At 36.7% G+C, this 17,852-nt stretch overlaps 1 protein-coding gene across 7 annotated transcripts in view; it reads left to right on the top strand.

The window, feature by feature from the left end:
* The window catches only part of TLCD4 (TLC domain containing 4), a 126,240-nt gene extending 109,299 nt beyond the window's left edge, over positions 1-16,941 (top strand). For 6 of the 7 annotated variants that reach the window (XM_063625573.1, XM_063625575.1, XM_063625576.1 and 3 more), the window contains one exon: positions 10,852-11,651. In XM_063625573.1, the coding sequence (XP_063481643.1) occupies positions 10,852-11,170 (319 nt within the window). In that variant the 3' untranslated portion in view covers positions 11,171-11,651. Of the gene's footprint in view, positions 1-10,851 lie in introns of all 7 variants that reach the window. The other variant, XM_063625571.1, reaches the window with a different exon arrangement.
* Positions 16,942-17,852: the final 911 nt, after the last annotated feature.

The following is a 17,852-nucleotide window of genomic DNA, read 5'->3' on the forward strand; positions in this document are numbered from 1 at the left end:
CACACGCAGGTTTCTTTTATATAAAGTAATTTAATGGTGCTAACTTCTTTCTTGCCTAAATGCTCTTAACTGGTTTTGAGGACATGTTTTATGAATTGATATTGAAACTGAATACCTTGTAAAAGCTTTGCACCTGTGTTTCTTAATATGTTCATTCAATATTTATTAAATACCTCTTCAGTACCTAAATGTCCCATTCTGTGACTTCAAGGAGCTTTAGATATAGCGTCTAGCTTCATGTCTGTGTTTGAGAAAATAGTACCTAAAAATACAAAACATAATTTTTTCTTTTTTCTACTAAAAATACAAAAATTAGCTGGGCGTGGTGGCGCATACCTGTAGTCCCAACTTCTCGGGACACTGAGGCAGTAGAATTACTTGAACCCGGTTGGTGGAGGTTGCAGTGAGCCGAGATCACGCTACTGTACTCCAGCCTGGGTGATAGAGTGAGACTCTGTCTCAGAAAAAAACAAAAAATTATTACCTCATTGAATATTAACAATAATATTCCATGTTAACACAATATTTGTGTGTGTATGAAAAATAACTGCATTGCCAAAACAAACAAAAAAACAGTAGGAACAGTGTCATTGTTTTACATTTTTGCAAATCTCTTTAATATCTGGAATGATAGAATTCAGCTGGATTCTCAGATTGGCTTCTGTTTTCAGTCTGTTGTGATATGTAGTGTTTGAAGCATATGAAAAATATCTGGCCTCTCAGAGTTAATTATGCAATAGAAAAAAGTATTTTAGTGGCCTTTTCAAATATTAATAATTGTGGATATTCCTTAATACGTCATCAAAATATACCAAGAGGTAGTTTCTTAAAGGGTAAGTAAATGTGAAATCTGAAACCATATCAATGAACTTTTCATACTCTGCTATATTCAAATTCATTGGCCTTTCTAGGGCTTTAACCTTTTATTTATTTATTTATTTATTTATTTATTTATTTATTTATTTATTTATTTTTCTGAGATGGAGTCTCGCATTGTCACCTGGGCTGGAGTGCAGTGGTGCGATCTTGGCTCACTGCAACCTCCGCCTCCCAGGTTCAAGCGATTCTCCTGCCTCAGCCTCCCTGAGTAGCTGGGATTACAGGCACCCGCCACCACGCCTGGCTAATTTTTTGTATGTTTAGTAGAGACGGGGTTTCACTATGTTGGCCAGGCTGGTCTTGAACTCCTGACCTCATGATCCACCCGCCTTGGCGTCCCAAAGTGCTGGAATTACAGGCGTGAGCCACCGTACCTGGCAGGCCTTCAATCTTTTACATATGCATAATTTTGATTCACCATGTCTTGGTCATTGGGAAAATATTGCCTCATTGAGTTATGTAGGTCTTCTAAATGTTGAACATTTATTAGATGACATTTAAAATATCACCGCAGATCTCATTAGAAAAGTCTTTAAGTATTGAGAGGCTGTCAAGCTCACAGTTGCAGATACAAATTTTCCAATATTCTGATTTTCATTTGAAAGTTCAAATTTTGTTGTTGGCATCAGAACTGTCAGTTGCTTTTCTTTATGTGACAAGCTCACTTTATTTTTGAGAGAGTGCCTGCCAGATGGCTCAAGCAATCATCGTTTATTGTTTTTTTTTTTTTTTTTTCAAGTAAAAATGGCATTCTGTGGAAGAACCTGGTAGTTTAGCTTACAATTTAAACCATCACTTGAGGGTTTTTCCTCAAGAAAACCATTTTACTTTGTAGCAGAAATGCCTTATGTGTACTTCCCATTTTATCATACAGAATATTAAAAAGACACATACTCAGAAGTCATTTAATAAAAATAATAAATAATTCTTACTGCTTCATTAAGGGCATTTCTAACTGAAACTTTTCCTTTTTCTGGTTTTGTTTTTAACTGCAAGCAAGCGTGTGGTGGGAAAGGATACAGTGGCTACTAATACCATTTCTTTATTTGTGCTAAGATGCCAACAGTTTTATTTACTAGCACTTTACACTATCAGTATAGAAGTCAGCACAATGAAAAAGGCAAATAATGTTTTAATACTATTATTAAAATAATTGTATCTTGAAGACCTCCCAAAAAGGACTCAGGGGTCCATAAACCACATTTTAAGACCTATCATTGATTGATATTTGTCACATAAGGCTTCACAGGGAACGTGGCATACACTCTTAAAATGTTTTAGGACTTTTTTTTTTAAGAAGTGGATGGAGAGGGAAGGGCCTTCATTCAAGAAGAAAAGAATCAACATAGGATTTTGAAAAGTGAAATAAACATGCTATGGGAAAGAGAAAGTGTAGGATCAAAGAGTGTGTCTTAGGAGTAGGGTGGATAGATGTAGAGGATGTTGAGTGTCTGGGAGAGCTGATTGAACTTGACCCAGTAGACAGTGAGATTGTAGTGGAGAAAGACATTCTGGAAAGAGCACTGAGTGGTTATAACTTTTGATATTTGTAGGATAGATTGTAACACTGGAGACAAAAGTTTGGGTTAGGTTACCCAGTTCTTAGTTGTGTGAATGAACGGTATAATTTTATTAGTTCAGAAAGTAAATAAGAGTCCATATTAAACTGTGGGACTGGAGGGATGACAAAATAGAGATTTTGAAGAAATGAAATGAAATTGGCAATGAATGGATAAAAAATTAGAGAATATGGACAAGTTTAAGACAAATCCTATATTGGACCCAGAGAAATGTGCCCATCAAAAGTGACAGGGAATTAGGAAGACTCGGAGGGAAGGTGACGAATTTAGTGCGGAGATATTGGATAAGAGGACAAACAGAGCATCTGAGTTGAAATTAGTGAGAGCTCGAGAGAGGAATGTTGGGATGATCAGAATAAGATGATATTTTAACCTGTGAGAAAAGATGGTATTTAGAAGATTAGAGTTAAATGTTTAAGACTGGAAAATCAGCCAGGCGTGGTGGCTCACGCCTGTAATCCCAGCACTTTGGGAGGCTGAGGCAAGTGGATCACAAGGTCAGGAGGAGATTGAGACCATCCTGGCCAGCATGGTGAAACCCCATCTCTACTAAAAGTACAAAAAAAAATTAGCTGGGTGTGGTGGCGCGTAGTCCCAGCTACTCAGGAGGCTGAGGCAGGAGAATCGCTTGAACCCGGGAGGTGGAGATTGCAGTGAGCCGAGATTGCACCACTGCACTCCAGCCTGGCGACAGAGCAAGACTCCGTCTCAAAAAACAACATAAAAAACAAAAACAAAAACAAAAAAACAAACAAGATTGGAGAATCAGAGAAAGAAGAGTAGATATAATGAAGGAATAATTTAGGAGTAGTAGGGGAACCAAAATAATATGGAGCTGGAGGGAAACTTGTCTAAAATTCAGTTCTTAAATTCCTAACCTTCCAGGGTTAATATTTATTAAATACAAATGTTTACATGCCTGAAGAAATTATATTTGCAACTAAGATGTAAGTAGAGTCAGCTTACAGCCCGGTCCCTTCACAGAGTTCCAGAAACAGTACAGCATCCAAATCCTTATTGGAGTTTTTCCAAGGATGTCAACAAAGATCCAGTTTGTTACTCACAACAGCACTTCTTAAAATTCTCTTCATTCCTCTTGGACTCACAATATCTCAACCCCACAGCTTTCCTAAGGCTCTCTCAAACTTCTGACTCTCAACTCCTCTAAAACTCAACAAACCAGTGCCATCAAGGATCAATTATTTGTCCCTGTCCTCTTTTCTCACTTTTTTTTCTGTGCCTGCAAATAGCCCTGCATCCTCTTTCCAAATGTGAATTAGAGCAAATAATTCCTAGTTTTTACACTTTTTCTAGTTTTTACACAATTTTTAGTGAGTACGATACCTCCACACAGTTAACTCCCAGTAAACTTAATGGGAAGGTTCAAGTTCCTTTAGAAGGGTAGGAGGAAGAATAATTGCTAAATGACCAAAGTTAGGATTTTCTCTCTGGAGTCAAGGGAGGATTGTGTTAATAAATACATACAATTTGCTGTCTTTTATGCCTGTCTTAGTAATAACAGTAAATGGTGGGTAAAAGAAAGTGTTGTTCTTCTTCTTTCCTTCCTTCCCACATGCATGTTTTCCTCCCTTCCCCTCTTTCCTCTCAGATTCAGTACATACCTTCACAAACTGTTAGCCTTTATTTGCTAGAATGAAAGAATGTTCTAATTAGGTAAGAAGAGGTGGATTCCAACAAAATAAGTGATCTTTCTGCCATGGAAGAGGAAGGTAAGGAGGACAGTTATGTATTATTATTTCACCTTGAATTAATATTTGGGTTCTTTCCTTTGAAAGAAACTGGTTTAAAGACCAGGCCCTGGTTAGATGGAAAAATTGGCAGAAGCTAACACTATGGTTATAAGGAAGCTGTGGGTGACCAATTTCGTTTTTTTTCTTTTTTTTTAAAAATTATACTTTAAGTTTTAGGGTACATGTGCACATACGTAACTGACCAATTTCTTTTGTAGAGTTGCAGTCATATCGTCTTGGGTTTGGGAGTGTAGTAAGAATGTCTGTGAATATGTCTGACTCTCCTTTCAAAAAATTGGCAGAGAAGAGAAGCAGTGGAGGGGAGGTTTTTGGATTAAGAGGAATTGAGCATGTTGGTAAAAGAAGAATCAATTTATAGGAGGGGAACTTGATAGAACAAGGGAAGGCAGGGTAGTTTATTGGATAAATCCTAGAAGGTGAGGACTCTTCTCTGAGTTGAAAGATAAAGGTGCCTGAGAAGAAGTTTTGAGATCTTGGGGTCAGAGTGGAAGGAATTCATGGTTGAGGGACTCTAATGCAGTTGACTCCCAAACAACATGGGTTTGAACTGTATGAGTCCCCTGACACATCGATTTTTTTCAATAAAATTTGCACTAAGTGTGTCTGCCTTTCCTCCCAACTTCGTCACCTCTTCCACCTCTGCCACCCTTGCGACAGCAAGTCCAACTCCTCCTCTTACTCAAGGTAGTTAACGTGAAGACGACGAGAATGAAGACCTTTACAAAGATCCACTTTCACTTATTAGTGCATATATTTTCTTTTCTTTATGATTTTCTTTTCTCTAGAAAATAACATTTTTCTCTAGCTTTATTGTAAGAATGTAATATATAATGCAAATAACATAAAATAATGTTAATTGACTTTATGTTATTGGTAAGGCTTCTGGTCAACAATCAGGTGTTTGGGCAAGTCAAAAGTCAAGCAATTTTCAACTGTGTGGGGAGTCAGCACCCCTAACCCTGGCGTTGCTCAAGAATTAACTGTATCTCAGTAAGAAACCAGATACTCTGATGGGATTGAGAGACAAAAGTGAATGAGGAAGGGAATTGACTTGAATGGCAGGACGGGTTTGGAAGCAATTATATGGGAACTATGGAGTTAAATGAAAGGACTGTCAAGCCAGTTTGAGAATTCTGCTGAAGTTCAAATCTTTTAAAATTGTATTTGTGCCATTTATCCTAATAAAGATTGGTGGGTAATGATATTTATTGAATTTACAGTATGGGGGAGTTGTTGCTGTGTCATGGCAGCTTCATAGCACAAAGGAGGTACTATCATTTATCCCCATTTATAGAGATAGAACAAACATAGAGGTCAATAGCAGAGAGAGCTAAGACCACACAGTTGCTTCATGGCAGAACCAGGCTTTCAACCCGGGTGGCCTGACTGCAGAGCACCCTACCTACTCTTCACATCATTCTGTATTGCCTAAGGAAAGTTGGCTTGATGAAACACTGGAGATCAGCAGAGTGGATGAGACAGATGACGTGGCAAGAGAACGGAGGGTGCTGATGTGTGTTCTGAATTTAACTTGGAGTTTGGATTAGGTAGGAAAGGAAGTGAAAGCATGGAGGCTGATAGAGGGATTTGAGGATTTGAAGGTCAAAGAAGTAGTTTAGGTGAGATTGGGTAAAGAGAAATATGGAAGGCTTATGATTAGAGAGGAATGGATTCACTGAGGTATAATATTTCTTGAGTAATTCCAAGGCTGCCATGTAGTCAAAGAAATGAATGGCTGAAGGAGAAGGGAAGTCTTTAGAGAAGAGAAGGCTTGAGGATCAGAGACCTGGATTAGAATGTGGATGTCGTTGCTTTAGTGATGTTTTTCCTGTTTGCAGTATTATTTCATTAATTTAGCCATTGCTATCTAAATAGTCTTTCTTGTCTTAGATAATTTAGCCCTTTTATCCTACATAAACTTATAAAATGTAATACATCTCTCATCGTATATAAATTATTTGATATTTTAATCCCTCAATAAAATATTTTCAAGCTTTTTAACTATTTTTAGTTTCTTATGTTGAACAATTTTAGCTTAATCATGACTAATTCAGTTAAATTGAATATTAAGATACACAGATATGTTTTACTGCCTTTGCAATTTGATCTCTAAAATGACGTAAAATTAGGCAAGGCAGTTTTTTTAAGGAAGAAAAAGTAGAATAGAGCAAACGTTCACTGACTTTTTAAAAACCTTTTTATCTTTAGAATAGTTTTACATTTACAGAAAAATCAGAAGGCTGATACAGAGGGTCCCCGTGTACCCCACACCCAGCTTCCCCTATTGTTAGCGTCTTAGACCAGTGGGTGCAGTTGTTACAATTAGCGAACCAGTGTTAATATCTTATTGTTAACTAAAGTCCATACTTTGTGTGGATTTCTTTCGTTTTTGCCCAGTGCCCCTTTTCTGTCCCAGGATCCCTTCCAGAATGCCACACTACATTTAGTTTCATGTCTGCTTAGGCTACTGTTGGCTGTGATCGTTTCTCAGAAGTCCCCTGTCTCTGGTGACCTTGATGGTTTTGAGGAGTACTGATCAGGTGTTTTGTAGACTGTCCCTCAATTTGGGTTTGTCTGATGTTTTTCTTATGATTACACTGGGGCTATGGGGTTTGGGGAGGAAGGCCACTGAGGGACAGTACCATTCTCATCACACATATTAGGACTGCATGCTGTGAACATGACTTAATCATTGTTGATGTTAAGCTTGTTCACCTGAGGTACTGTTTGTCCGGTTTCTCCATTTTAAAGTTATTCCTTACACCTGCCCTCCCCCTGCCCCTTCCATACTGTACACTTTGGAAGGAAGTCACTTTGTGTATTAGTTTCTTGGGGCTGCCATAAAAAATGCCACAGTCTGGGTGGCTTAAATAACAGAAATGTGTTTTTGCACAGTGCTGGAAGCCAGAAGTCCAAGATCAAGGTGCCTGCAGGGTTGGTTCCTGGTGAGGTGCCTCTCCTCTTCTTGCAGAAGGCGACTTCTCTCTGTGTCCTCACTTGGCCTCTTCTCTGTGTGTGCATGGAGGAAGAGAGGGAGAACTTTGGTCTCTCCCTTCTTTTAAGGGCACTGGTCCTATTGGATTGGGGCCTGACCCTTGTTACTTTATTTAACCTTAATTGCCTTCTTAAAGGACCTATCTTGAAATACAGTCACTTTGGGGCTTTAGGCCTTCAACATAAGAATTTAGCTGGGCACAGTGGCTCACGCCTGTAATCCCAGCACTTTGGGAGGCTGAGGCGGGTGGATCACAAGGTCAGGAGATCAAGACCATCCTGGCTAACACAGTGAAACCCCGTCTCTACTAAAAAATACAAAAAATTAGCTGGGCGTGGTGGTGGGCGCCTGTAGTCCCAGCTACTCGGGAGGCTGAGGCAGGAGAATGGCGTGATCCTGGGAGGCGGAGCTTGCAGTGAGCCAAGATCATGCCACTGCACTCCAGCCTGGGCGACAGAGCAAGACTCCATCTCAGAAAAAAAAAAAAAAGAATTTAGTGGGAAACAGTTCAATACATTACAGTATACACAGCCCACACTTGAGGAGTAGGGGTTTATGCTTTACCTCGTTGAAGGTATGATTTCTACATAAATTATTTGCAGTTATTTGGAACAGATTTGTTTCTTCTCCCCTGTTCATTCATTCATTCATTCATTTATATCAGTATTGATTTCTGGATATTTATTTTATACTTTAGGTTACAATCCAGTACAACATTATTTATTTTCTTGCTCACATTGTGAGTTTTGGACCTGGAGAGCTCATTTGGTTGGTTTCTGTGTTCCTTTGACATAAAGAAGCATCATTTTGTTTTTTGAGCACTTTCTTGCTCTCTGGCCCTAAATGATACTCTAACAGGTTCATACTGTACATTGTGTATTCTCTGTTCCCAGCCCTCAAATCAGGTATTTCTCAAGGAACCCTAGTTTCTTTCATTGGAGAGTGGTATTAGAAGCCAACATGTGGATGCCATGTATGCTCATTGTTCCTGAGGCATCATTGTCTCTATGGGCTCCTAGCTGACAGAACCTGGAAATATGCTGACCTGTGTGTATATACCTATCTATAATTATTTCTGTATGTATGCATTTATAGCTATATCAAGCTGAAATAGTTCACTGTTTCCAAATCTAATCCAGTATCTCATGGAAAAAATCTAGCCTCCTCTTGCTTGTCTGAAACCTTTCACTCCAACAATGAGAAACCTAGTTCCCGCTATTTTTCATCAAACAAATCTATTTATTTGTTCAGTCCTGATATACATGTATAATGGTTTCAGAATTGTTAATCGTTTTTGCCGTGAACTAGAGTACATTGCCTGTATACCGTTTCTTTTGCCTTTGTCTTACAGTCTCCATCTTTGAAGTCACTTAGGTCAGCACCTCTTTCTACCTTACGCCTTTCAGGGATGTTATATCATGCATTTGTGACAGTTAAGATTCTTTTGTCACTGTTTGCATTGCATCCTGACATCCCCCAACCTCCTAATTGATTGTTTAAAATTTTGCATACATCAGGTTCACTTTTTGTGCACTTCTGTGGGTTTTGATAAGTGCATAATATCATGTATCCAACACTATAGTATTATGCAGAACAGTTTCACCACCCTAAAATATCCCTTGTTTTACCTACTCAATACCCTTCCACTTTTTCTGAAACTCTGGTAACCACTGCTCTGTTTTCTGTCTTGATACTTTTGCTTTTTCTAGAATGTCTATAAATGGAATCATACAATGTACAGGATTTTCAGACTGGTTTCATTTACTTAGCACTTTAGATTCATTCTTGCTATTACATTGATTGATAGTTTATTTTTATTGCTAAGTAGTATTCCACTGTATGGATGTACTACAATGTTTGCCCATCTTGATGGCTTGTAGTTGTTGGCAGTTATGAATAAAGCTGGTGTAAACATGTATGCAGCTTTTGTGTAGACATACATTTTTTAATCAGTTGGAAAAATACCTAGGAATGTGATTGCTGGTTTGTGTGCTATGAATATGTTTAGTTTTATGCCTGCTAAACTGTCCTCTAAAGTGGTGGTACCATTTTGCATTCCTAGCAGCAATGAATGTGTGTTCCTCTTGTTCCACACCCTTGCCAGCAATTGTTATTGTCCATTTTTTGGAATTTTAGCTATTTTAATAGGCATGTATAGTATCTTGTTGCTAGAATTTGCACTTTCTTTCTTTTTTTTTTTTGTTTTTTTCGAGACGGACTCTCACTCTTGTTGCCTAGGCCAGAGTGCAATGGCACGATTTCGGCTCACTGCAACCTCTGCTTCCCAGGTTCAAGAGATTCTCCTGCCTCAGTCTCCCATGTAGCTGGGATTACAAGAATGTGCCACCACACCCAGCTAATTTTGTATTTTTAGTAGAGATGGGGTTTCGCCATTTTGGCCACATTGGTTTCTTTTCTTTTCTTTTTTTGAGATGGCGTCTCGCTCTGTCGCCCAGGCTGGAGTGCGGTGGTGTGATCTCAGCTCATTGCAACCTCCGCCTCCTGGGTTCAAGCAATTCTGTGCCTCAGCCTCTGAGTAGCTGGGATTACAGGTGCCCGCCACCACGCCTGGCTAATTTTTGTATTTTTAGTAGAGACAGGGTTTCACCATCTTGGCCAGGCTGGTCTTGAACTCCTGACCTGATGATCCACGCTCCTCAGCCTCCCAAAGTGCTGGGATTACAGGGGTGAGCCACTGCACCCGGCTGGCCAGGCTGGTTTCAAACCCCTGACCTCAGGTGATCCACCCACCTCAGCCTCCCAGAGTGCTGGGATTACAGGCGTGAGCCACTGCAATTTGCACTTTCTAATGACAATAGTGAACATCTTTTTATATGCTTAGTTTTCATCTATATATATTTTCTGATGAGGTGTTTGTTATGCTCTTTTACCAGTGTTTTAATTGGGTTGCTATTGTTGACTTTTAAGAATTCTTTGTGTACTTTGTAGACATGTACTTTATCATACATGTATATTTTAAATATTTTTTCCTAGTGTGTGGTTGTCTTTTCTTTAACAGTGCCTTTCACAGAGCAAGTTTTAATTTTAATGAAGTCCAACTTAACCAACTTTTTCTTCCATGGATGATGCTTTTGGTGTTGTATCTAAAATACCACCACCAAATGCAAGATCATGCAGGTTTTTTTTCTTTTTTCTTATGGAAGTTTTATAGTTTTGCATTTTACATTTAGGTCTATGATCCATTTTGAGTTAATTTTTGTGTAAGGTGTGAGATCTCTGCTTAACTTCATTTTTCTCGATGTTGATATACAATTTTGCACACCTTGTTGAAAATACTTTTTTTCTCCACTGAATTACCTTTATGCTTTTGTCAAAAATCAGTTGAGTATATTTGTGTGGGTCTATTTCTGAGCTCTCTTTTCTCTTCCATTGGTTTATTGATTCTTTCACCAACACCATGCTGACTTGATTACTGTCGCTTTATAGTAAGTCTTGGAAATGGGTAGTGTGAGTCCTCCAACTTTGTTCTTTTTCAGCATTGCGTATGCTATTCTAGGCCCTTTGCTCCTCCTTCACTGAATTTTAAAATTTAAAAACTAAAATAAAAATGGTTAATCTTCAAAGATGCACTATAAATGTGATGTTTCTTTAATTCATTTTTCAGGTGGTTCTTTGAAGCTCTGAAGTATCCCAAGTTTTCTAAAGCTATCGTTATCAATGGAATACTCATGACAGTAGTATTCTTCATCGTGCGGATTGCGTCAATGCTTCCTCATTATGGCTTCATGTATTCCGTGTATGGAACAGAACCCTACATAAGGCTTGGAGTTTTAATCCAGTTATCCTGGGTCATTAGTTGTGTTGTTTTGGATGTGATGAATGTCATGTGGATGATCAAAATTTCAAAAGGTTGCATCAAAGTCATCTCTCACATCAGACAAGAGAAAGCCAAAAATAGTCTTCAGAATGGAAAACTTGATTAAAGGAGTGCTACTGATAAGCAAACTTCATTACTACTCAGCATTATATCTGCTGATAGGATGAATTCTTGGCATGTTCTTGTGTATCTTTATTAATTATAATTGTTATCCAGGATTTCAGTGTCATTTTTTTTAACCTTAGAAAAGAGAAGGCCGGGCGCGGTGGCTCATGCCTGTAATTCCAGCACTTTGGGAGGCCAAGGTGGGTGGATCACTGAGGCCAGGAGTTCGAGACTAGCTTGGCCAACATGGTGAAACCCCCATCTCTACTGAAAATACAAAAAAATTAGCTGGGTGTGGTGGTTGGTGCCTGTAATCCCAGCTACTCGGGAGGTTGAGGCAGGAGAATCGCTTGAACCCAAGAGATGGAGGTTGCAGTGAGCTGATATTGTGCCACTACACTCCAGCCTGGGCGACAGAGCAAGACTCCATCTCAAAAAACAAACAAACAAACAAAAAAAAAAAAAGAAAAGAGAAACTAAAATTAAAATTTAGTTTTCATCCCAAGATGTCTTTTCTGCCTTTCTTTTGCCTTATTTATAAGCATGGATAAAAATCTTAAAGGTTTAAATAAAAATGATCAATATAATGGTGAATCTTTTGAGAAATCTCTTAACTGCATTGGTATTTTTTCTCTGTGAAAGATGACTATGATAATCTGGTACAAATGGTTTTATGTCACCAATTTTGCTGAAAGAATGGGAACTGCTTTTAAATCTGTAAATAGCTCTTAACATTTGTTGTATGCACTCTTTTCTTACTATGGCTGTCAACACTTGTGTAGGGTTTAATTTCTAAATTGTTGGCATGTTCTTTTTCTCAGGCTATTCAGAAGTAACATTTTTCATTTCAGACATGCGATCACCTATTAATGATGAAATATTTTACCACTTTGGGAATATTTAATTAGTTCAGTCATGGAGAATACTTCCCACATTTTAAGATTTTTCAAATATCACTGTCTTATTTCTATTTTAGCATTTTATCAAATTACTGCTTTTTTATTTTATAGTAAGGCTTAAGACAGATTATAGACCTCCTTAAGAGATGAATTTCTTCTTCTAAAAATGCATGTTGATAGAGGACTATTTAGGCTAATCAGAGGAATCATTAAGAAAAAAAGTTTTAACACTATTTATCCCTATCTGCTTTCCTTGCACTTTTTCTGTGAAAAATATTTTCTGTTTGCAAAATCTTCCCTGAGTTCTGAACCCAGCACCATCAGTACCAAAGTCTTGGTGCAGCATGTATTTATTATGCTCCTGAAATAGGCCTCTTCTTGATGAGACCCAAACTATTACAAAAATATCAGTATTCATATTTTACTCACAATTCATACTCGTGCTTACTTAGTCAGCATTTTAGTGCTTTGAATTTCTGTCTATCTTAAAGCACAGAAAAAAAAGGTAATTTAATCCAAGTATTCTATCATCAAAATTATTGTCTGATTACATGAAGATAAATGACTGGCGATTCTGGTTGTGTGTGTATGTGTTTTGCTTTTACTTTAATTCTTGCAATCCAAATATAGAATTATACATTTATCTATTATTGCCTTTATTTATTCTTTAAGCACTTGAGTTTAATGATTATTCTTACCTGAGAAAGGAAGAAATTTAATTCTACCAGTGATGAATACTTGAAATTAATTGAACTCATACCAAAAGATGTAATCCAGTTTCTCAGTTTGAAGGAGAATGTTTGACTCACTTTCATTGTTCATGCTAGCTGAATATAAGCAAGACTTTTGATTTGATTTGCTTTTATTATTCAAGGCAGATAGAGCCTGATAAGTTTTAGAACATTTAAAGAAGATTGAAATCTCAGTCAGTAACTAAATGATAAAATGAGATTGATTGGCTTATACTAGGTGCATTTATTTTTGAAAGAATTAATGTAAAATAATAGTTATTTTTAAAGCAGCTAATATTACACTGATAATTTGTTGCTAAATTTAGTGCTGTCCACATCATAGGTGCTTAAATATGTACTGGTTAACTAGAGGGGGGTAGGAAAGCAAGCGATTTTATCTTATTCTTACCTTTTTGCAGGAAAAGTGGCTTTAAAAAATTTATATAATAAAACTATTTTGGAAATTCATTCTTTTAGAAAGAGACCTTGAGATAAATATTTTTTGACTCTGGATATTTCTACAGTTCTGAACACAGATTTTAAACCCACTATCAAAATGAAAACAATATAAAGCTATAGTATTAGTGAGTCTCCATGTAGCAGTTTGTTTTTATAGTTACTGTTTCATGCTTAAAACTTCATTCTTACTTTCATTAATGTTACCCTTCACTGGTACAGCCACTCACTAAATAAGTATATTTAAAACATCAAAATTTTGAACTAAAGTTTGTGATTCCCTTATTCAGCAATCCTTATCTTATGCTGGCTGCATGAGTTAATTCAACATCCAGATTAAACATCCTAAAGTAGGTTCTATATATTTCCTCATACAACAGACATGGAATGGAAATGCCACTAGAAACTGCCCTGCTACTTTAAGTCTGACCTTTGCAGGAGGTACACTTTGCTGTTCTGTGATTGTATTCACCTACCTAAAATACAAATGAAGACAGAACATATCATTTACTGCACGATGAATTTTTCATTTATTAAATGAAAAACGTTTGCTAGACATTTTAAATATTAAGTATTTTGACTACATGGATTAATTTAAATGATTCTGTCAGGCATTCTGATATTTAACAACTCTATTAAAATATTTATAGAAAAATAAAAGCAAATTGATATAAATTTTTGAGCAATTCTATTTTTGTAGAAAAAAATGACAACCTGTAATTATAAAGATGTTTTTTGAATGTGTAGTATCCTAGAAAGTAAAAGTTCTTGTGAAACTTCAAAATGAATGAAAATCAACTAATAGCATGCAAGATCATAGATCCTGCATTAAATTTTTATTTGTGAAAATTTGAAAATTATGAGCTTTAACTTATAAAGTTTGCCTTCTTGTGTCTAAAGTCTTTTAAAGGATTATTTGCATTTATGTAAAACTCGAAATGAAGTTATATATGAGTGCAAAGAAATTAACTTCTGCTCAAATATGTGTTGATACCCTACAGTAAGTTGAATTAAATTTTTATCCCAACTGTTTGATTTTGTTATTTCATGGACTAGCCTTATGTTAAATGAAATAATATTTATGTTGTTACCACCCCTAAGAGTGACTCTGATATATTATGGATGACCCAGGACTGTCTTAAAGGTCTAGTTTTAAAAACTGCCTAGTTTGTAAGTATTTGAATCCAGTTCTTTTCTAAATTTTAATAATTTGACTCAAAATTTTTGCTACAGGGTCAACTTTTAAATTGTATATTTCCTCTGAGGCACACTGGGCATTTGGAGAATGGTTCTTCGCTGGTGTAGAGAGCCAGGTTTACTGTTGGTTGCACCATCTGTTATCAGGCATGCAGAAACATTTTTCTTCTAGAGAAACAGGGGAAAGTGTTGTTACAGTGTACATGTTTCCTCTGTGTCGTTTTTAAGGGAAATAAACATGTTCCAAAAGATGCTGTTAAAATAAATATTTGAACACATTTTCTGTTTCTAGGTTGCTCTTAATTCCAAACATTTAAATAAATGTGCATTTGAATGGCTTTAAGTGGTTTAGTCTATTAGCTGAAATGGAAAAGTTCATGTATTGACATCATCAGTAATACTTCATAAAGGTTTATGTATTTTTATGTGTTTGGATTCCATAAGAAGTTGAACTTAGATAATTTTATCAAGAGTAGCACAGTGTTTCTCAGGTGCGAGCCGGCATACAGCAAGACCCTTCATGTGTCTCTGGATGCACATATATCTTCCCAACCTTAAACACAGCTCATTGAAATACATTAAAGCTACTGAAAGTGAGTTCTGATGCAAAACACATGTGAGGTGTGTAGGAACAATGAAAAGCTAGAGGATCTGGAGTTAGAGGAAGCATTGAGAGTGCTTTTCCCTTAAACGCCATGATAGTCCTCCCTTGATCTAGAAGTATTCTCTGTGAATCCTTCCATCTCTTCTTCCTGGTACCCCAGATGACTTCATCAGCATCTCCCTCTTTTATGCTAACACCTTTCGCTGTCAACTTTTGAGACCTCCCCATGTATCTATAAGCTTCCCAGTCTCTATGGCAAATTTAAAAGTTTACAAATAGGTTATCTCATTGAAAAAAAAGCATTGTAGTAAAGTTTAAAGTGGAGCTCAGACAAATCATGACTTATTAAGAGACTACAGGAAGCCATTCAGCATTTAGTAATACCTGTTTACAACATGAGGCAAAGCTAATAATGTTATGGTTTTATTAAGAGACATCTGTCATCTCTGTTCTTCTTAAACTGGTTTAACAGTCAGAGCTTTGTAATGTGTTTCAGCTGAAGATTTATTATAGGCTTGTAAATTATCTAAATGTTCTTTTTAGATCCCATGACAGGAGCACAGAGGAACTGAGATAACTCTGTGTTATGAGAGGGTGGCTGCTGGCTTGTGGCAAAATTATTTTAGAGTCCTGCTCTTTAGGGAAAACTTTGCTATGGTAATGTTTCTTTGAAAACAAATTTACCAGCAACTGTGTTACTTGGTGTTTTCCAAAGTACAACGTCCAAGGACTTGAACCTTACCCCTTTCTAGGCCAGACTAGGCCAGCCTCTAGTTTTGATAATAATTCATACCTTTATTGGAATATATTTTGGATAGCAGTGAAGAATTGAAAGCAGCTCCTAAAGATTGGTTTGTTTGCTTTGAAAATGTTTACACTTATTCACTCTAAGCAGTGGACCGTTTTGATATCAGGCCCTATACATAAGACCCAAACCAGAAATATTTCTAAATCTCAAAGATTTATAAGTACAGTACCTCTGGCTGAAAACTCGTTAAACATCCTCTGTATATTTTTTCTTTATATCTTTATGTAATTCTTTCTGTAATTAAGTGTACATTAGAGTTATTTGCTACTTAACAAGCCCAAAGGTATAGCTGTATATAGAATGTGCTCTGTGTTTTTCTGTTTCCTGCTTGGTTTGTTTCTGGTATGACTATGTCTACTTTTTATTTAAGGAATTTTGTGTAGATAATACTCTCACTAACTTGTAAATAGGATAAGTTATGAGATTTTTTGGTATTAGAATCTGTAATAATAATGACTTAGATTTTATTTGAAAAAGCTACTTGGAAAGCAGTAAATAGAACTATGGTGATATATATAGATACATAGATATATACTTTTTTCTGAGAATGTATAATATATAATTGTCAAAGATTTTTGGAAGTCTTTCAAAATATACTTAATAACATTTTGAGAACATACCTTCTAATTTATTTCCATAAGGCTGAAGAAATTTTATTTACAAAATGTCAGACTAGATAATGTATGAATCAGTGTTACTAGGACTTATCAGTACTTAAAATAGCAACTTAGCATTCTTTATTTTGTTTCCTGGTTGTTTTATTTGGAGGGATAATAAATGTCTAAGTTATTTCCATTAAAATTTTGAAATGTTTGTATACTTTATGTGTGCCATTTTAAAGTATATGCAAGTTCTAAGCAATAATCTGCATGTTATACAAGGTTGACATATTTTGTCATGAAATTTTTAGTTAACATTTTAAGAATGATAAAATGAACACCCTGTAAATCACCCTTCTCCCCCTCCCCTCCATGAAAACCTTGGGATTTTCTTGTGCTAGAACACTACCACAATGTGGTGCAAAGCTTTGTATTTTGTGGAAAAAAAACAATAAAATCACAATTATTTAGTGCAAAAGTTTGTCTGCAAGGTGTATACTTTAACAGAAATTAATGAATAGATTAATGATAAAATTATGTTCTGCAAATCAGATAATCTCTTCTAGCACCTTAATCCTAAAGGTAAATTTTTATTCCTCAGGATGCTTGTAGAGCTTGCTTATTTCCTTCCCTGCCTTTCTCCCCACTGAGGTCACAGCTTGGTAGCAAACCAGCAGGAGTTGCAAACATGTTAGTCATGCTTGTTAATGAAAGGAATGGTGCTGTCTAATCGACATGTTCTTTTAGATGAAGTAAAACTTTGGCAGTTGTGTTTTTAATCTACTTACCTTTGTCCCTAGGCCTCTCATGTGGTCTCTAGTGCTTTTTGCCGAATTCTTGGCTGGAATTCCTACCTTCTCAAATTGCCTGTGGTCTTAATCCTGCATCTTGGTCTGAGAATATCCAGTAGGTCAGGAAGCACAGCACTAATTGAATAGAATACTGAAGAGGTTTGCCTATGGAGAGTACCATGAGTCATGCTTCAGAACATGCCTAAAATGTTGTGTCCAGACTGGCAAAGGAACAGCTGAATTTCAGAATGAAAATAGCAGTCACAGCTGTCAGTGGAGATAGGCCACAGGTTTACAAGTATTCAGAGCTACTTGAAGCAAGTGTAAATGGGGTCTGTGCCACACCTCAGGCTGTTTCAGACACGATCCATGTTTTGTTCTTCTGTCCTCTAGTCTTTTTCTAAAAGACTGCTTGCTGCTTTCCCTCCCTTTTGATGGTCCTTCAGCATGCACAAAATAAGTGATTTGACAAATGTGTAACTGTTCCCTATGCTAGTAACTGGTCTTCTGACAGATGTTCCTAGATGCCCCTCCGCTAAATTGGACTCTTCATCTAAGGGTAGTGCACACCACCCTCTGCTTGAGTAGCTGTGCCCAT

Source organism: Symphalangus syndactylus, chromosome 12 (assembly GCF_028878055.3).
Source record: "Symphalangus syndactylus isolate Jambi chromosome 12, NHGRI_mSymSyn1-v2.1_pri, whole genome shotgun sequence".
Lineage (NCBI taxonomy): Eukaryota > Metazoa > Chordata > Mammalia > Primates > Hylobatidae > Symphalangus > Symphalangus syndactylus.